At 36.1% G+C, this 21,189-nt stretch overlaps 1 protein-coding gene and 1 long non-coding RNA gene across 7 annotated transcripts in view; one reads left to right on the top strand and one right to left on the bottom strand.

Annotated features, from left to right (window-relative positions):
* The window catches only part of LOC144381841 (uncharacterized), a 53,344-nt gene that overhangs the window by 22,906 nt on the left and 9,249 nt on the right, over positions 1-21,189 (bottom strand). The window lies entirely within an intron of this gene.
* Positions 1-21,189, top strand: part of TMEM67 (transmembrane protein 67) — a 63,128-nt gene that overhangs the window by 35,892 nt on the left and 6,047 nt on the right. For 5 of the 6 annotated variants that reach the window (XM_078072222.1, XM_078072224.1, XM_078072223.1 and 2 more), the window contains 7 exons: positions 3,416-3,496; positions 3,972-4,088; positions 6,947-7,063; positions 7,170-7,274; positions 8,017-8,119; positions 13,515-13,657; positions 18,498-18,638. In XM_078072222.1, the coding sequence (XP_077928348.1) occupies positions 3,416-3,496; positions 3,972-4,088; positions 6,947-7,063; positions 7,170-7,274; positions 8,017-8,119; positions 13,515-13,657; positions 18,498-18,638 (807 nt within the window). Of the gene's footprint in view, positions 1-3,415; positions 3,497-3,971; positions 4,089-6,946; positions 7,064-7,169; positions 7,275-8,016; positions 8,120-13,514; positions 13,658-14,863; positions 16,107-18,497; positions 18,639-21,189 lie in introns of those variants that run through there. The other variant, XM_036065503.2, reaches the window with a different exon arrangement.

The following is a 21,189-nucleotide window of genomic DNA, read 5'->3' as shown; positions in this document are numbered from 1 at the left end:
TTACCTAGTGTTATAACCCAGGCACTGTGTTAATTAATTGCATTGCACATATTAATTTAATCTTTATAGTAGCCCTTGGAGATAGGTTCAGTTAGGATCCTCATTTTATAGATGAGGACACTAGGGCACAGAAATGCTAAATAGTTTGCTAAAGTCATGCAATTAGAGATTGGCAGAACTGGAATTTGAGCCCAGGCAATCTGATGTCAGATTCTTTTTTTTTTTTTTTTAAGATTTTATTTATTTATTTGACACAGAGAGAGAGCACAAGCAGGGGGAGCGGCAGGTAGAGGGAGAAGCAGACTCCCCACTGAGCAGGGAGCCTGATGCGGGACTCGATCCCAGGACCCTGGGATCATGACCTGAGCCGAATGCAGACACTTAACCGACTGAGCCACCCAGGCGCCCTGATGTCAGATTCTTATCAATGTGAGAATGTTCACATTCTTATCAATAGTGGGCTCAGGGGCGCCTGGGTGGCTCAGTTGGTTAAGCGACTGCCTTCGGCTCAGGTCATGATCCTGGAGTCCCGGGATCGAGTCCCGCATCGGGCTACCTGCTCAGCAGGGAGTCTGCTTCTCCCTCTCCCGCTCCCCCCTCTTGTGCTCTTTCTCTCTCTCACTCTCTCTCTCAAATAAATAAATAAAATCTTAAAAAAAAAAAAAAAAAAATAGTGGGCTCAGAAGGGTCTTTCAGAGCCTGCAGCTTTCTAGTCAGAGGATGGACTCCATGGCTTAGTTTATATAAACTATAGGGATGGCTAAGCTACCCTTAATATTTTCTTTCTTTTTTTTTTTTTGAAATACAACTTATTGTCTACATTTATTTATATATCATTAAATCTCACTCAGATTGCAGGTACTCCTTGTGAAACTTTTGTTGAAATATTTTATGAGAAAACTGAAACTAAAATCTTCTTAGCTTCAGGTCCTGTGACTCTAGCAGAGGATCATATCCTTTTTTTTTAAGATTTATTTATTTATTTATTTTAGAGAGAGAGAGTGTGTGTGTTTGCATGCATAGGGCAAGCAGGGGGAGGGGCAGAGGGAGAGGGAGAGAGAGAATCCCAAGCAGGCTCCACACCCAGCATGGAGCCTGACACAGGGCTCTACATGGGGCTCGATCTCACAACCCTGAGATCATGACCTGAGCCAAAAATCAAAGTCAAGAGTAAGACCCTTAACTGACCGAGCCACTCAGACACCCCACAGAGGATCTTTTCTATGCTCATTTCCCTTATTTTCTTAGATGTTAAAAAAAAAAAAAGAAAAGAAAAAGAAAGAAAAGAAAGAATGAAAGGAAGAAAAGAAGCATCACCTAAAGCACTTAACTCTAATATTTGTACTTCTTTCTCTTGCTTCCAGACACTCCCATGAATGGAAAAAGCCTTTCTGTTTGATTAAAAATTCCTTTAAGTCAACAAATGAACATGGGATCTCTAGAAAGATCGGGTTAAACTACCTCTACCCTGGCAAACAAATATCTGCCGAATTAAACATGGCCTATTTTTAAACATGGTTTGGGATTTAAATCCAAAAATTCCTACAGAATTGGTTCCAGGTGGCATTCTGTAACCTGAGAATAGACTTTTAAAATTTACGTTTATTTTAAATTGGTGAGACTTGTTTAAACTTGAAACTACAGGGATAGATCCAGTGAGGGATAGCTTAATAATCAGAAAAGAAAGCCAAACAAATTAGAATTTGAAGTGAGATAGGATCAAAAGAGTATGGGGTTTGATGTTTATCATCAATATAATAGTGAGAAAATAATTCATTTTAAAGGTAGACCAGTATACATTTTTCTGAGTATATTGGATTCATCTGGATGTAGAGAATTTAAAGGAATGCATCTGAAGTTTTTCATATTTGGTTGAGTACAACAAAAAAACCCAAAATAGCAGTGGCTGAAGTTAAAATGACCATTACCGCCCATGAGAAAGGGGAGTGGAGATGTGCAGTGCAGGGGGCTGCATGTTGCCGCCAGGACTCAGAAGCTCTGCCACTCAGGACGCCCATCTCTCAGGTCACCTTGTGGTCCAATGGCTGGTGGAGTTGAAGGAGGGAGTCGGGGAGAACAGTTCACCCTCTCTTATCTTTAAGAGCCTTTTCAGAAGTGCTGTTCAGCATTTCCTTGGCCAGAACTCAGGCACGTGGCCACACCTCGCTGCACTGGTGTCTTTCAGCCGGGCAGCAGTGTGCCCACTCCAAGGAGGGGTCTGTCACTAAGGAGAAAGGGGAAAGGATCGTTGGGGCAGAAACTAGTCATCTCGGGCACCACCATCTTACCTCATTCTTTGTTTCTCACCCTGCTGTCATTCTGGTCGTTACGTTGTGCGTGCATGCGTGCGCGCTCTCTCTCTCACATAACTACCTACCTACCTACCTAACTAAACTCTTAAAAGAAGTCATCTTGATTCTCATAATGTTAGTCTTTATTGTTTACTCCTTTTATTTCCCTAAACCCAGCTTCTTCAACTTTTAAGTGGTATCCTTTAGTTTTTAAACTTTGTAAGTTGTTGTTTTTCAGGCCCTTTAAAGGGATTTAAAACAAGACGTATACAGAATGTTAGGGAAGTGTGTTCAGTAATCAGTTGCTGTAGATTCATTTATTTATTCATTCACATATCTGAGTCCATTTTGTGTTCTAGGCACTGTGCTGGGCTCAAGGATATGCTTAACAAGAACAAGCTACAGATTGTGGCAAGTGCTGTGAAGGGCATCAATAGGGAGATGAGACAGGGAGTAAATGGAGGAGAGGTGGGAGGGAGTTATGAATGGGGGACACCTTTCAACTGGTTGGTTAGGAAATGTTATCTTTCTTTGAAATATATCTAAGTAGGTCTAAGATGTACACTTTCCTCTTTTGATTTATAAAATAATTTCCTTTTCCAGTATTATAAAAGCTAAGAAAGCACTTAAAACCATTCCATTTGAATATTTAATGTATTACCTGCAGTTGAAATACAATATTTGATATATGCTTTTTATGTGCTACTCTTGTCAGGAAAGATTAATTTGAAAAGCAGCAAGTTTTCTAATGGCTTTGGAATTTAGGAGATGGGCAGGATTACAGAACCAGACGTATGTCTGGACATCAATACATTGGTTTATGCTAAATTTTTTAAAGCCCCTCTCTTTCTTCCCCCACGTTTGTCCTATTGTGTTTTAATTATACAGAAAAGTTTTTTAAAATTCAAAATAGGCTCCTTCAGTAAATCTTAACACAATTCCAAAACCTTATTTTTTTGACAGAGGAATCAGAAGTGATAAGTAGGATTTTATCCCACAGGAATCATTTAGAGGGCACTGTGTTCTTGGGTGGACTTTCTTTTTTCTTAAGATACTACATTGTGGCTATAAAAGAAAATTAAAATTTAAAAGCTAATAAGCATGAACTTGGCTTAATGTTTCAGATCATGTTCTTTGCTGTCTTTTATGAGAGATTTATAGAAGATAAAATTCGACAGTTTGTGGATTTATGCTGTATGAGCAATGTAAGTACTTTCTGACTTTATCTTGTAACTGTTATTTTTCCCTTTTTAAAGGTCATGAGTACATTAAGAGAGGCTTTAAAAGTGATTTGGCATGATTGAATTTTTTAGTCCAATTTTCCACTGATTGTTAACTCCAGAGATAGTTATAATGAGCTACAAGTTAATGTTTACTGCCTTAGTTTCTTCTTCTCCATTTGCAATTTCTAAATTATGAATTCCTTATCCACCAAATAATTCACTCAGCAGAGTCCCTGAAAAATTTTCATATATCAATCCTATTTCTTCCTTTCTTAGAAAATATCTTCAATCTCTTTTCTGTCTTTTTAAAAATAACACTATCCTTTTGTCCTATTTATATATTTTCCAAGAATTCAACCCTCTTTATGTTGAGAGAAAGGAAGCAATTTTAAGAAAAACTTAATTTTCATTGTTTTCTATATGAGTTGCTAATTGCTTCTTTTTTCTCTTTTTATAGATATCAGTGTTTCTCTTATCCCACAAATGCTTTGGATATTACATTCATGGTAGATCAGTGCATGGGCATGCAGATACAAATATGGAAGAAATGAATATGAACCTTAAAAGAGAAGCGGTATGAATGTATTTAACATCTTTTAGTTCTTAATTGAGAGATGGGTTCTCTTTTCTTAATTTAAGATTTGTAAGAATATTTTTAAAAATTCCTCATTGATTACTTTTGAAAGTTGCTAGAGTACCAACTTATTACCCTGAACGTTGACAAAGGGAAAGAATCAAATTTCATCCTACAGTTCCTATATGAACTGTATTTCAGAGTAACCAAATAATTCATGAGGGGAAGTTCTTCCTTACAAAAGAAAATAAAAGGAATTCTAACTTAGTAAATCACCATTTTGTAGTGACTAATGGATTAGTGCATATAGGTACAATCATCAGTGGATGCTAAAACAATTAAGTGAAGGTTGACAGGGAGCTTTATAATGAGTTATCAGGTTGACATAATCTGAACACACTGGCTCAGTCTTACTACAAGTAAAAATTAGGAAAACCAACATTAATCACTTCCAGTTATGATGCAGTAGGAAGTACATAACATCACTTGTGAAATAGTCTTGCCTGAGAAAATGGAACCTAAATATAATCAAACCTCTAGATCTAACCACCAATTTATAGGAAGTAGAGGAGATAGAGGGATCAATGACATACTGCCATAGGAAGCAGTTAGCCATATCCAGAATGCAGGATGTCTCACAGGACAGATGACCCAGTGTCTCCAGCCAATCAAAGGCATGTAAAGAAGAGGAGGGGTGGGTGGTGGTGGTGGTGGTGTAGGAAGAACTGTTAGATAGTAAGAGAGATTTAGAAACAAAACAATCAAGTACAATGTGTAGACTTTGGATCCTGATTCAAGCCAAAAATTTAAAAACAAAAATCCTTGGGAATAATCTGGGAGATTTAATTTAAGAACTAAATATTAAATTATATTAAGGAATGATTAATTTTGTTAGGTGTGAAAATGGCATGGTGGGCTTTTCTGTTTTTTAAGACCTTATTAGTTAGAGATACATACAGAAGTATTTACAGATTTGGGATTGGGTGATGGATGGTTTACTGTTCTCTGTACTATGTACATTAGAAAACTTCCATAATAAAATTTAAAAAGAAAAATAAATACTTGAGAGGAAAAATCAAGAGGATTTATTGACTTAAAGGACTACACCTGTGACTTGTAAGAATTTAATATATGATAATGGCATCTCAGAGAAAAACGATTTATTTAATACATGAACTGGTTGGTTAACTATTAGAAATTATACCCAGTTTGAAAAGTTAAATGGGAATATTTGAGACTGGGAGATGACTTTTTAAGCATAAAGAATAGAAAGCATCATAAAGGGAATATTAATTGATTTTACTTTATTAATGGAGAACATTTACGTAGCCAACAATCATATAAATAAAAGACCACGAATTTGACTAAAATTCCCATAACAAATATGACAAAGATACTGATATAACAGTATTGAAAGCCATACAAATCATTAAGCAGACACCTAAAACCTCAATGGAAAAAAGATAAAGTAATTATTAAGTACATAAATAAGAAACAGAGGAGACTAATGAAGCTCTAAAAAATGTATAGCTCATAATAAATAACATGTAAAAAATAATATTTTTGCACTCTTCAAATTAGCCAAGTTTTTTTTAAAAAAGCTAATACTTAATAGTACCAAGGACATGGTGAAATGGGCACCCATAAAACTACTGGTCTCAGGATAAATTTTTACAAATCTTCTGGAAAGCATTTGGAAATATATATACCAAGAGCTTTTTAAGAGTTCACTAATTCTGTGAATTGAACTCAAGGAAATAATTAGCAATGTGAATAGCTAATTAGATTCGGGATCTTCATAACAGGGGTTATTTATAAGGGCAAAAAGAATATTAAAGCAGTTGGTTTTCATACACAGTGAAATTCTTAGGTAGACATAAAAATCATGTTTTATAGAATAGTTAATGACATAGAGAATTGCTAGGATATAATGTTGGGGAAAAAGAAATCAGTGTGATCCCAGTTTTATGCCGTCTGTATCTATATGCCTGGACAAAGGATTGGAAAGAAAATACCTTAAAATCATAGGTGATTTTTTTTTTCTTTTCTTTCTTTTTTGTACCTCTCCATATTTTATAAATTCTCTGCAATAGCATGTGCTTTTTTAATCAGGAAAAAAGAAAGCTTTTATTATTTTTTTAATAGAGAAATTCACTACATGTAGACTTCCTTTCAGTCTGTAGAAAACCAAGTGTTATATTATGTTTGCAGGTTAAATTTAGACAAAGAGATTATTAAGCTCTGGAGTAGGCAAATAAAGCAAGAGAAGGGAGGCGGGAGGACTTGAGCTGACCTTGAAGCATGGATGGGAAGTAGCTAGGGGGTGGGGTAAGGCAAAATTTTACGTGTTTATGGTTGTCAGGATTCAGGTTGTATCAGGGAGACCTGAAATGGAGATCTGGTCCATGACATTAACTGTTTGGTCATGTATCACATTACCTTTTTTATATTTAACTAAGGAAATGTTCTAAAAGTTTTTAGAAAACAAAAAAGACTATAATTATAAAAGTAGTTAATCTAAGACTAGACTTTCTGGCATGCATTAAAGAGTAATAAAATTAATCATAAAGAAAGCTACGAATATCAATATACAATGAGTTTAGTATGGATTTTTTTAAAGTCGGGTAAAGGAGATAACATAGAGACCTGAACAGCATATGAGTACGTAGAAATTAGTAAAACCCAGAGGGGAGTGGGAACCTTGGATAATGTCAAAATCTCTGTCTCAAATATAGTTTCACTAAAATTTCAGTTGGCTTCCGAATCTTGTGATACCAACTAAAAGAAAAATGTTATATTTTCTTTTTGAAATAGGCAAAATTTCCATGATGTTTATTTAAATTTTCTTAACTTTTCAGGAAAATTTGTGTAGCCAGAGAGGTTTGGTACCCAACACAGATGGTCAGACTTTTCAGATTGCAATTTCTAGCCAGATGAGACAACACTATGACAGAATTCATGACACACTAACAAGGGTTTGTATAAAGTACAATGCAGGTATATTTTGCCAATATTTCATGTTATTTAAAAACCAAGAACGTAAGACATGTTGCATTTATTGTTATCTCTTTTTTACATTAGAAAAATGGCCCTGCCAGACTATTGAGTTCATCAGCAAGTACTTTTGAGCAGAGTATAAAAGCATATCATACTATGAATAAATTTCTTGGCTCTTTCATCGATCATGTATGTATGTCGGCATTTATGTTTCAACTAGAAGCAAAATACAATTTTTAAAAAGTTAACCAGTAATGTCAATTATTTCTTTAGTTAACTAAGTAGTGGACTTAGAGCCCTTCTTTTTTTTGCCTATCAAAATTAATACTGTGGCTTAAGGATAGAGTCAATTTATATAAAAATAAAGTGACATTTTATGTATCTATTAGCATATACATTTTATGTATCTATTAGCATAATGATAATTCCCCTAAAGTATGTGTACTGGAATTTTGTTAGCTAATTACTAAAATATTACTATATTTATTATAGAAATATGCTGTGCTATGGTTGTATTCCTGAAAAGCTTGTTATAAATTAATTTTAAGTATATCTAGCCCTAGACATTTAAAACTTAAAACATTTCTTGGGACGCCTGGGTGGCTCAGTCGGCTCAGTTCATGGTACCGGGTTCCTGGGATCGAGTTCTGCATTGGGCTCCTTGCCAGAGAGTCTACTTCTCCCTCTGCCTGCCAGTCCCCCTGCTTGTGCGTGCTTTCTCTCTCTCGCTCTCTCTCATAAAAAAAAATTTTAACAATTCTAAAGAAAATTTTGTTATAAAGCCCCTTGCAAGTAAAATCAGTCTTTTTTAAAGAACAGATTTTCTTCATGTGTTATTCATTTTTCATTTTCTCTCTTTCTGATTTTACATTAATTGGGAAACATTTATTTTACTGCTATTTTTGAAATGACTCTTATCTTTTTATATTAGGTTCATAAGGAAATGGACTACTTTATAAAAGATAAATTGCTTCTTGAAAGAATTCTTGGAATGGAATTCATGGAACCAATGGAAAAAAGCATCTTTTACAATGGTATCCTTCAAATGCCTTTGCTGCACTTGATTACTGTTTTCAAAGTTTGAAAAAAAAGTACTTATGGTTATTTTCTTTTAATTACATAATTTTATGTAAAAACAAAGGAAACATAATGAACTTAGTTAACTTCATGATATTATAGTTTTCTGTGTTTCATTTTATTATGTCATATAGCAGGAAACAAAAATATAAAAGGTAATTATTCTGCAAGAAAGTAAAAAAACTGAATTTCAAAATCAGTGGTAGACATGGAAAAGATAGTAAAACACATAAAATTCAGATATTTTTAATTTGAATGTAATTGACAGATGATGTTACATTAGTTTCAGGTATACAACATAGTGATTCAATAACTCTATTTGTTATGCTCTGCTCACCCCAAGTATAGCTACCATCTGATCATCAAATGCTTTTACAATACCACTGACTACATTCCCTATGCTGTACCTTTTATTCCCATGACTTACTCATTCCATAACTGGAAGCCTGTATCTCACACTCCCCTTTACCCATTTGTCCTCCCCCGCCACCCCTCCCCTCTGCCAACCATCAGTTTTCTGTATTTATAGGTTTGATTCTGCTTTTTGTTTGTCTATTTATTCATTTGTTTTTTTATTACACATGTAAGTGAAATCATACGGTATTTGTCTTTTTCTGTCTGACTTATTTCACTTAGCATAATGCCCTCAAGATCCATCCATGTTATTGCAGATGGCAAGATCTCACCCTTTTTATGGCTGAGTAATATTCCATCGTGTGTGTGTGTGTGTGTGTGTGTGTGTGTGTGTGTGTGTGTGTGAGAGAGAGAGAGAGAGAGAGAGAGAGAGAGAGAGAATATATATATACTGCTCTTCTTTATCCATTCATTTATGAATGGATACTTGGGCTGCTTTGATATCTTGGCTACTGTAAATAATGCTGCAATAAATGCAGGGGAGCATGTATCTTTTTGAATTAGTGTTTCTGTTTTCTTTGGGTAAATGCCCAATGGTGGAATTATTGCATCATATGGTATTTCTATTTTTAATTTTTTGAGGAACCTCCATACTATTTTCCACAGTGGCTGTACCAATTTATATTCCCACCAACAATGCACAAGGGTTCCCTTTTCTCCACATCCTCATAAACACTTGTTATTTCTTGTCTTTTTTATTTTAGGCATTCAGACAGGTGTAAGGTTTTCGTTGTGGTTTTGATTTGCAGTTCCCTGATGATTAGTGATGTTGAGCATCTTTTCATGTGTCTGTTGGCCATCATTATATGTCTTTTTGTGGAAAATGTCTCTCAGGTTCTCTGCCCATTTTTAAATGGGATTGTTTGTTTTTTGGTGTTGAGTTGTGTAAGTTCTTTATGCATTTTGGATATTAACCCCTTTTCAGGTATGTCATTTGCAAATTTCTTCTCCCACTCAGTAGGTTGCCTTTTTGTTTTGTTGATGGTTTCCTTTACTGTGTAAAGCTTTTTATTTTGATATAGTCCCAGTAGTTTATTTTTGTTTATTTATTTTTGTTTTTGTTTCCCTTAAGAGACATATCTAGAAAAAATGTTGCTATGGCCGATGTCAAAGAAATTACTGTGTTTGTCTAGGAGTTTTGTGATTTCAGGTCTCACATTTAGGTCTTTGATACATTTTGAGTTTATTTTTGTGTTTGGTGTAAGAAAGTGGTCCAGTTCCATTCTTTGCATGTAGCTGTCCAGTTTTCCCAGCACCATTTATTGAAGAGATTGTCTTTTCCTCATTGTATATTTTTGCCTTCTTTGTCATAGATTCATTGACCATGTAAGTGTACGTTTATTTCTAGATTCTCTATTCTGTTCTGTTGATCTATGTGTCTGTTTTTGTGCCAGTACCATACTGTTTTGGTTATAGCAGTTTTGTAGTATATCTTAAAATCTGGAACTGTGATCCCTCCAGCTTTGTTTTTTCTTTCTCAAGATTGCTTTGGCTATTTGTGGTGCCATACAAATTTTAGTATTATTTGTTCCAGTTCTGTGAAAAATGCTGTTAGTGTTTTGATAGGGATTACATCAAATCTGTAGATTACTTTGGGTAGTATGAACATTTTAATAATATTAATTCTTCCAATCCATGAGCATGAAATATCTTGCCATTTGTGTATGGCATCTTCACTTTCTTTCGTCAGTGTTTTATAGTTTTCAGAGTACAGGTCTTTCACTTCCTTGGTTATTTATTCCTAGGTATTTTATTATTTGGGGTATAATTGTAAATGGAATTGTTTTCTTAATTTCTCTTTCTGCTACTTCGTTATTAGTGTATAGAAATGCTACTAATATCTGGGTATTAAGTTTGTATCCTACAACTTTACTGGATGTGTTTATTACGTCTGGTAGTTTTTTGGTGGCATCTTTAGGGTTTTCTACGTATGGTATCATGTCATCTGCAAATAGTGGCCATTTAACTTCTTTCTTATCAATTTAGATGCCTTTTATTTCTTTCTCTTGTCTGATTGCTGTGGCTAGGACGTCCAGTACTATGTTAAATAAAAGGGGCGAGAGTGAACATAAAATTCAGATTTTATGCGAATGTGCAGTCATGTGCACTAATAAAACACTTAAGGAAGAATAACATTTGTGATTAATCTTTAACATTTAATTTTTCATTTTATCCAAATTCTTAAAAATCGCAGATATCTATGACAGGAATAGTGCCTAAACCTGGTTTCTTATCATTAAAAAGGTAGTATATATGTTACTTTTAATGTGGCTGATAATCTCTTATATGGATCGGTAAGAATGGAAGTGGTGTAACCTATGTCCTGGCCTACATATCACCTATTCTTGCGTTATTGGGTGTCATGTGTTGTGCCAGTCCTGGGATACACAGCACAGACCAGTGGGCATCTTGAATACATGAGTGGGGTGATGCTGGGGTGGAAGTCTGTGTAGGCACAGGTTAGGTACAGAATAGTGAGTGAAAAATTTAACCATAGAGTCAAGCGAGAAGAGGCAACATGGCGAATTTTGAACTGCATCTTTAAAAAAAGTTGCTATTGACACCAAAAACCGTAAGATACCTCGGAATAAACCTAACCAAAGAGGTAAAGGATCTATATATACTCTAGGAACTACAAAACACTCATGAAAGAAATTGAAGAAGACACAAAAAGATGGAAAAATATTCCGTGCTCATGGATCGGAAGAATAAACATTGTTAAAATGTCTATGCTACCCAGAGCAATCTACACCTTCAGTGCCATCCCAATCAAAATTCCAATGACATTTTTCAAAGTGCTGGAACAAACAATCCTAAAATTTGTATGGAATCAGAAAAGACCCTGAATCGCCAAGGAGATGTTGAAAAAGAAAAACAAAGCTGGGGGCATCACGTTGCCCGATTTCAAGCTATATTACAAAGCTGTGATCACCAAGACAGCATGGTACTGGCACAAAAACAGACATACAGACCAATGGAACAGAATAGAGAACCCAGATATGGACCCTCAACGCTATGGTCAAATAATCTTTGACAAAGCAGGAAAAAACATGCAATGGAAAAAAGATAGTCTCTTCAATAAATGGTGCTGGGAAAATTGGACAGCCACATGCAGAAGAACGAAACTCGACCATTCTCTAACACCATTCACAAAGATAAACTCAAAGTGGATGAAAGACCTCAATGTGAGACAGGAATCCATCAAAATCCTAGAGGAGAACATAGGCAGGAACCTCTTTGACATCGGCCACAGCAACTTCTTTCAAGATACATCTCCAAAAGCTAGTGAAACAAAAGCAAAAATGAACTTTTGGGACTTCATCAAGATAAAAAGCTTCTGCACAGCAAAGGAAACAGTCAACAAAACAAAGAGGCAACCCACAGAATGGGAGAAGATATTTGCAAATGACACTACAGATAAAGGGCTGGTATCCAAAATCTATAAAGAACTTCTCAAACTCAACACCCAAAAAACAAATAAGTCAAAAAGTGGGCAGAAGAGATGAAAAGACACTTCTCTGAAGAAGACATACAAATAGCTAACAGACACATGAAAAAATGTTCATCGTCATTAGCCATCAGGGAAATCCAAATCAAAACCACACTGAGATACCACCTTACACCAGTTAGAATGGCAAAAATGGACAGGGAAAGAAACACAGATGTTGGAGAGGTTGTGGAGAAAGGGGAACCCTCTTACACTGTTGGTGGGAATGCAGGTTGGTACAGCCACTTTGGAAAACAGTGTGGAGGTTCCTCAAAAATTTAAAAATAGAGCTACCCTATGACCCAGCAATTGCACTACTGGGTATTTACCCCAAAGACACAGATGTAGTGAAAAGAAGGGCCATATGCACCCCAATGTTCATAGCAGCAATGTCTGCAATAGCCAAACTGGGGAAAGAGCCAAGATGCCCTTCAACAGATGAATGGATAAAGAAGATGTGGTCCATATATACAATGGAATATTACTCAGCCATCAGAAAAGATGAATACCCAACTTTTACATCAACATGAATGGGACTGGAGGAGATTATGCTAAGTGAAATAAGTCAAGCAGAGAAAGTCAATTATCATATGGTTTCACTTATTTGTGGAACATAAGGAATAACATGGAGGACATTAGGAGAAGGAAGGGAAAAATGGGCAGGGGGAATTGGAGGGAGAGATGAACCATGAGAGACTATGGACCTGAGAAACAAACAGGGTTTTAGAGGGGAGGGGGGAGGGGGGATTGGTTAGCCCGGTGATGCGTATTAAGGAGGGCACGTACTGCATGGAGCACTGGGTGTTATATGAAAACAATGGATCGTGGATCACTACATCAAAAACTAATGATGTATTTTATGGTGACTAACATAACATAATAAAATTAAAAAAAAAAAGTTGCTATTGTCAAGCAGGAGGGTCAAGAGAAGAGAGGCAAAGACATTTGTACAGAACAATATTTTTTCTAGATATGTCTCTTAAGGCAAGGGAAACAAAAACAAAATATGAAACTAAACCTTAGAGGACTATTTAAGAAACAAATTACAGCTCACTATGCACTATTCAGTCCTTGCTGGCTTTGTGTTTCGTTTTGTTTTTTTTAACTTAGAGAATCTAAGATTCTTTGGCCTTTAGTTATATAAACAAATAAGGGATATTCATTACCTTGTCTTTGAAAGGTGTTGACTTTATACTTATACTACTAGCAATTACCAACCCTTGGTACAAATGTTAAAATTACTTTTTATGAGCAGAGTTCCTTGACTAACTTTTGAGATTAGCAAATTTTAATCCCCTTTATTTTTTTGAAAGCCATGAAGTATTATAAGTAGTAGTTTCTGTTATGCTATTTTTAAATATCCAAATTTTATCACTGAAATTTATCAGAAGTTCTATTTTAAAGTTTCTAATAAATATCTTATAAATTGCTTTTTTTTAAAAAAAAAACAGACGAAGGGTATTCTTTCAGCAGTGTTCTATATTATGGAAATGAAGCCACTCTTCTTATTTTTGATCTGCTGTTCTTCTGTGTTGTGGATTTGGCTTGCCAAAATTTTGTTCTAGCAGCCTTCCTTACATACCTACAACAGGAGGTAAGTTTAAAATTTTTTACTGGATTTCTTATAAAACAAATACTTTGGAAGTAGATATTTTATAGCAGAGAATAACAATGTCTGCTTTCACTAGGAATTTGTTAAGATTTAGAATATGATTATCCCCACAAAAAAAGAAGAAACATTTCAACCAGTTACACTCTCCTTCGGGTCAGTGATATACTGGGGTATTGTGGAGGGCATAAGTTGCTTGAGCAAACGTGAAAGGAATCCAGTAGGAAGATATTTAAATTGCTGATCTCCTAGGTGCCAGAAGTAGCAGTCATTAGAACCTGAAACCAATTTTACCATATATGTTAACTAACTAAAACTTAAATAAAAAGTTGAAATTTAAAAAAAGTAGCTGTAATTAGAGTTCCCTTCACCCTCTGCACCAGATGTTAATATAACAGAAAGATCTAGCTCAGGACTCAGCCACAGAGAAGCCCCTTTATTAGAACTGTCACACATTTTCTACCTGTGTGGATAAAAAAACAACTGCTGATGGGTATGGAGCCTGAAGTGGAGATTTTAAAAAATGACAAATTTGGGATGCCTGGGTGGCTCAGTTGGTTAAGCAGCTGCCTTCGGCTCAGGTCATGATCCCAGGGTCCTGGGATCGAGTCCCGCATTGGGCTCCCCGCTCAGCAGGGAGCATACTGCTCCCTCTCCCACTCCCCCTGCTTGTGCGCTCTCTCTCTCTCTCTGACAATAAATAAATAAAATCTTTTTTAAAAAATGACAAATTTGTTCTGGAAATGTTGTGATTAATATCACTCAAATATTCCCCCATTATGTCAAGGAAGTATATGAGTTAGTAGTATATAATTTATCAGTCTTTGACAGAGATCTAAAATTACAAACAAATTCTATCCCTAACAGTTCTTTTGATGTTTCCATAGCTTTTAGAGCCAGAAGTAAGTTGCCTTGCAAAATATTTGATAGTGTATTCCTATGTACATGAGAGGATTTATATTGTTAATTCATCAAAATATAGTCTAAATAGGAATATGCACTTCTTTGATATTATGAAAGATGATAAATACTCTTGAAATAATTTTGTGTATCACCGTGGAATACAGATGCCTGACAAATGAAAGCAAATAGTTGAGAGAATTAGCTAGTTTAATTAAGATCTTTTAATTGATGTGCATATTGAATTTTCTTTCTACATTTTTCATTCTGAATTGTTTTAATTTTTTCCAGATTTTTAGATTTATACGTAATACAGTAGGACAGAAGAATTTGGCATCCAAAACATTGGTGGATCAAAGATTTTTGATTTAATTTTTTGAATAGATAACCTAAAGACAATATAGTTATGGCAAAAACAGTCATAATTATCGGGTTAGTTTGCCGTAGTTTTTAAAACTTTTAATACAAATTTTTCTATTTTTATTTGTTTTCTAATCTAAAGAAAGATTTATTTTTATAACTTGTGGATACATAACTTCTTTGTGAATATATAATGTGATATAATGAAAAATGTTGTTTTCCCATTTGTGGTGGTATTTAATTCACCAACTCATAAATTAGATACACTGACAATGGGGCAAAAGAAATCTAAGTGTTGCTGTCAGCAGAACTTTTTAATGAAAAAACAGTCCCCATCATTGGTCTCTGTAGATAATTTATTTTATAAACTGGGATTTGCCTACATTTTCTCACATTGACAAAATTATTTAATTCCAAGTTCAAGCCTAGTTTTCAGTTTAGTATTTTCTAGTTTTTACATATGTTATGGTAAATAAATGTTGGAAAATGTTTTCAAGTACTTAGAAATTTGAAATTGTATACTGCTGACTTGACTTGCCTCATTTTAATTGCTCACCCTGGTTGGCAATGGACTAATTTACTATTAGATTAATAGGCATTTCATGAAATGGTCTATATTCATTCCTTTGTATACCTGTATTGTTAGGTCAGTATGTCCTTCCCATCAAGCTTGTATATATCTTAAATATCACTTATATTAAAAAAAAAAAAGCCATAATGTATGACATTTTCCCCAATACAGTTTTTCATACATTTTAAGTTACTTAACATTTTAAGAGCACTCCCAAAGTTCTGCTCTTTAGTTATGTTTAAAGATCATAAATAATGAACTGTAAATTTATCATGTTATATTGACAAGGTGACTTACTGAAAACAAACTTAGGCCTCGTAAGTAAGTAGGCTTGTATTTTTTTTTAAATAAGGAGAAAAATATTAAGATCCAAAATGTAAATTCTGAGCCGTGTAGTTAATAATTTTCCATGATATGATTTTCATTATATACCATGTACTTGAAAGGCATCTTAAAATATTTTGAGTATAATGATCATTAACCCCAAACCATCATTTCTTACTGCCTTTTCTGTTAACGCTGTGTACATACTTAAAGGTAATGCTATGTAAATATTGTTTATATTTCTGAATTGAAAATATGGAATAAAACATTTGATATCTATCTCTGTTTCCTGTTTGGTTAAGTGTATTTCATGAAATAACATTTAGGAATGAACAACACCATTGCGGCAGGGGTCCTCAGCCTTTGCCAAAGTTGAATCTTTTACATTTCTTTGAATCTTAAGGATGACTGAGGAGAAAGAAGTAGGGCTAAGAAGTCAAGTATTTGAAACTACAGTTTCTGAAGGGTCAAACTACAGGAATGCCTTTATAAAAGCTGCAAAGAGAAAAAATGTAATAGTATGGATTTTTAAAACCACTTGCTCAGAAGCATATGAAAAAAATTCAATTCTCATTCCACACATGAGAAGTTAATATTAGTGTGAATGTTTGAAAATGGCAATTTCAAAAAATAGGATCAGTTGGCTCACCTAATAAATTCACACAGAGAAAAGGCATTTAAAAAAATCATTCTACACTAGTTTTATACAATATTACTTTTTATTTTGGTTAGATACATAAAAATGTGTTCAGGTTTTCATACACTGTTGATTCCTTTGTTCACATTGCTACAACTGTGATCAGGTGCCTAATTTTCTGTTAGATCCATAATATTTCGTCTGTTTCTGTAGCACCAATTTACTGTACTTTGCATCTTATACCCCCAATTTTACTGATTACCTAGAATATGTGATACGTCTCCTCATCATTTCATAATGAAGCAAATTCTAGGTTCACCTACAGGTTCTTTATAAGCTGCTGTGTGTTTAGTGTCCCCCATAGAAATGCACAGGCAACCCCCTCCCAAAAAAAGAAAGAAAGAAACGCATAGACCCCTAACGTAATTCTGCAGATCAGTCTCTGTTATAAGATGTTTATATTTGCTTATTTCTCTGGCACTGCTGTCCTAACACCCCCTTTGGAGAAGGCTGTGCTGGTTATCCAGATTGAGAAGCATTCAGAATGACCACTAACTCAGTGCTTGCTGGCATGAAATATGAAATATGTATCCTTTTCGTTGTCTGCAAATATTGACAAAAGCTGAGGGGAAATAAATGTAAGTCAAGGAGCTGTGTGGCTTAATGGAAAATGCTCCAGATTTAATAACAGGAGCCCTGGATTCAAATTAGAATTTTGCCCCTGTCACTTACTAGCTTTGGGACCTTAAAACAAGTCATTTGACATCTTTGAGCTTTAGTCTGATTCTCTACAATGGAAATAACACCCTTTGTTTACTGCTTGTTGTAAGGGTTAATTCATGAAGATAAACTTACAGCAGTGAGTAAACTATGGACACTAGAATTTTTATAATTTTTAGTTTAAAACACCTGCCTCCAAATATATTTTTTATCTTGATAATAAATTAATTCCATACTATTAAAATCCAGATTACTGATCTCAGTAACTGACCAAAAAAAATTCTGAGCCTTACTTCTACTTCAGCCACCCAGCCTCACCAGGAAGAGGCCCTCCCTGGTAGATGTCACAGCCGTCAGTGAAAGGAGGCAAGGGGCTGTCATCACACCATGTTGTAGACACGGTTCGTGGGACAGATTAGAAAAAAGGGAGAGAGTGGAACACTGTCTTTGGAAGGGAGGGTTTCATTTACTCATGCATGTAGTCATTCAAGCAATATTTCTACCTCTTCCCACTCCACAGCCTCTCAGAAGGGTCTTAGAATTGGTAGAGGAAGCAGACGTATTAACCAATAATTCCAGCGATCTGAAAGTGCTACAGCCACCAAGGTGTGATGGGAAAGCTCTTAACTGTGCATCTGTGGTCATTAGGACTTCCACCTGAGAAAAGTGGTATTTGATCTAAACATGACAAGGCCAGGGTGCCTGGGTGGCTCAGTCGTTAAGCATCTGCCTTCAGCTCAGGTCATGATCCCAGGGTCCTGGGATCGAGCCCCGCATCGGGCTCCTTGCTCCGTGGGAAGCCTGCTTCTCCCTCTCCCACTCCCCCTGCTTGTGTTCCATCTCTTGCTGTCTCTCTGTCAAATAAATAAAATCTTAAAAAAAATAAACAAGACGAGGGCAATCAAAGCAAGAAACGGTCTGTACTCTGAGACGAAGCACAACAGTTGGGCACTACAGGTAGTTTGAATATGGAATACATGTATTCTTTATATTTTTAAAATTTCTGTAATACTTTAACATCTTAAAATTATTTTTTTTTCTGGCTAGAGAGACAAACATTTTTGCTGGGATTGGAATTTTAGCAAAAGGTGTAGCCAGGAGCATGCTTCTGACATGCAGACTAACCCATCCAGATCCATACCTCTGTCTGGCCAGTACACCCCAGGAAGCAATGTCCCTCTGCCTTAATCATCCCAGCACCAGGTACCAGGCAACTAAGGACCACCGCTTAGAGCCCATTGTAGTTAGAGGCCCCTGTAATTATTCAAGCTAGCCAATCCTGTTTACCCTGGCCTGTCTTGCCTTTCCTGCAGAATGCAGAAACTGGTAAAGGCTGTGACCTAAGCTCTCCCCTTGCTCCTGTTCTGCCTCCTGACCAACACCAGTGCTTCCCCGTGCGGCTCCATGTGATGTGGGGATGCGCAGCTGCGGCATGCCTCTTGTTTCTAGGGCCTGTGAGTATAATAAACTTCGTTTTCCTGCGCCTCTCCTGTGTCTCTTTGGGTGGCCCCACCTGACTGCATCACATAAAAGAACACAGAACAGTACATTTGGGGGTTTTGGTGGGAGAGGAGGTTGGAAAGGAAAATAAGAGCTGCATCATTAAAGATTTTTACATCAAGCCACAGTGTATAAAGAGTTTAACCAAGTGAAGTCTACCAGCTGACTAGCACCCCAAAGAGGGAGTGAATGGACAGAGGGGGCAAGAAGGGATCTTCCACAGTCAGACCACCCTGGAATAATTGGTGGTTCATGGGCTAGGAGACTGGTGCTTCAGCTCTCTGTTGCCTGGCTGCATATCATGGTTCATTAAAAAAAAAAATGCATTGCCTGTAAGACAGGCAGCAAAGGGTAGTGGTTGACAATACAGAATCTAGAGCCAGACTCACCATATTCAACTCCTGGCTCTTGCTAGTTGAGTGATACGGAGCAAGTTACCTCTGTGACGAAACTGCCCCCTCTGTAACCTGCCGCTTAGAGGTCTGGGGAAGACTGACTGAGTTAATGAGCATACAGCGCTTTGAGGAATGCCTGGCACATAACTAGTACTAAGCAAGTGTTACTGTAGCAGAAGTAGCAGTAGTAAGTCTTATTAATATTTAATTCTGATAGAAAGACCCAGATTAGTCTCTCTGGGGCTGGCCGTAAGACAATGTCACATTGCTGGGAGTGCTAGAAGTAACAGTGGACAAACTGCCCAACACAAAGCAGTCTGTGGGCTTAAAAAAATAACGTTGCATCTATTATTATTATTATTACAGAAAAGGCCGTGGCTGTGGATCTGCCCAGGATAAACAAATGACCGCTGGAATGAAGTCTAGAAACAGATCCACAGATCTGCAGTCACTTGATCTGTGGTACGTAGCACAGTGAGGATAGTGTGGTTTTTCAATGGTCAACTGAATATCACAACAGAAAAAAATAGAATCCTTATCCCTATGTCGCACACACCCAAAAATAAATTTCAGGTCGATGGTAGATATAAAGATGAAAGGTAAAACGCTAAAGCCTCTAGAAGATAACACAGGAAAATATGTTTATGACTTTGGTGTAGGCCAAGATTTCTTAAGACCCAAAAAAACACTAACCTTAAAGGAAAACATCGGTAAGTTGCACTTTACAATCTACATTAATTTTACACTTATGTCTATTTCCATTAAATGGAAATGTAAACTTGAGATTTACATGAACTCCGTTCATCAAAAGATACCGTTGTAGGAATGAAAAGGCAAACCTCAGTAGGAAAAAAAAAATTTAGAAACGTGTTATCTAACAAAGCCCTTCCATCCAGAATAAAGAACTCATCAAATCAATAATAAAAAGTCAGACAAACCCAATAGTAAAATGGGCAAAAGACTGCAGTATGCATCTCTCAAGAGAGGATTTCCAAAGGATCATTAAGCACATATAGCAAGTGTTCAGCTGGGTGTCTGGTTATCCCAGTTGGATAGACTTACCACTAACAGCACCAACGTTGCAGATTTGATCCCAGAACAGGCCAAAAGGGGCATGCGTTCTTGTATTTAATAAAAATTAATATTTTTAAAAAGTGCTCCACCTTAGTCATCATGAGAATGCAAAATAAAATCAGTGAGATACCCCTCACCATGGAACCACCAAAATGGCTAACATTAAAAAACCTAAAATACCAATTGCTGCTAAGGATATGGAGCAAATGAACTTTCAGAGCTATGTTTATTATATAAAGTGGAGGCGATCAGTCTTAATCTGTAACTTTCCACTGGATTTCTTTGTATCTTAAACCGTGAAAACATCTCTGTGCGTGAAGCCAGAGCGACAGCAGATGGCAGTGGAGCGCACCCTAAACCTTCCCGGGTTTTCTTCCCGGAGCGCGGACCCACAGCACTGCAGAGCCCAGAGACTACCAGGCTTCCTCTCCCCTCACTGCTCTCCCCACTTCTATTGTCCCAGCTCATATAATATCCTGTGCTATTCTAAATGTAGTTCTCAGGTTTTCAGCTCAGGTTTAGGAACTGAATGCTAAAAATGGAAATACACTTTCATCTGTCTCCTAGAGAGAGGGTCACAAAACAGGTCATGCCTAAGGGAAAAAAAAAAAAAAAAAAAGCTAATTACTGAATGATTATGGGATCCTCCACTCCTCATTTTAATGAAATACACATATTAAAATCCTTTAAAAAAATCAAACCATTATCCAGAGTATGTAATGCCCCCTTTGTAAATCTCCCCAAATGGGGATTCTATGGGATATTTTCTTTACATACCTGCCTTTCTCTTTCATTTATAAGGATTCCTGTAACTACACTGGGCCCACCAGATAATCCCCATCTCAAAATCCTTAATCATATCTTCCAAATTCCCTTTACCATGTAAGGTAATGTATTTATAAGTTCTGGGAATTAGGATGTGGACATCTTTAGGGCGTCATTATCCTGTCACAAGCACTAAAAAGAAAATCTACAGGGTACAGGAACATAAAACCTAAAATACCTAAGATAGTTTGAGTAGTCTGGAAAGGCCTGT

Source organism: Halichoerus grypus, chromosome 5 (assembly GCF_964656455.1).
Source record: "Halichoerus grypus chromosome 5, mHalGry1.hap1.1, whole genome shotgun sequence".
Lineage (NCBI taxonomy): Eukaryota > Metazoa > Chordata > Mammalia > Carnivora > Phocidae > Halichoerus > Halichoerus grypus.
This window is presented reverse-complemented; position numbering and strand designations above follow the sequence as displayed.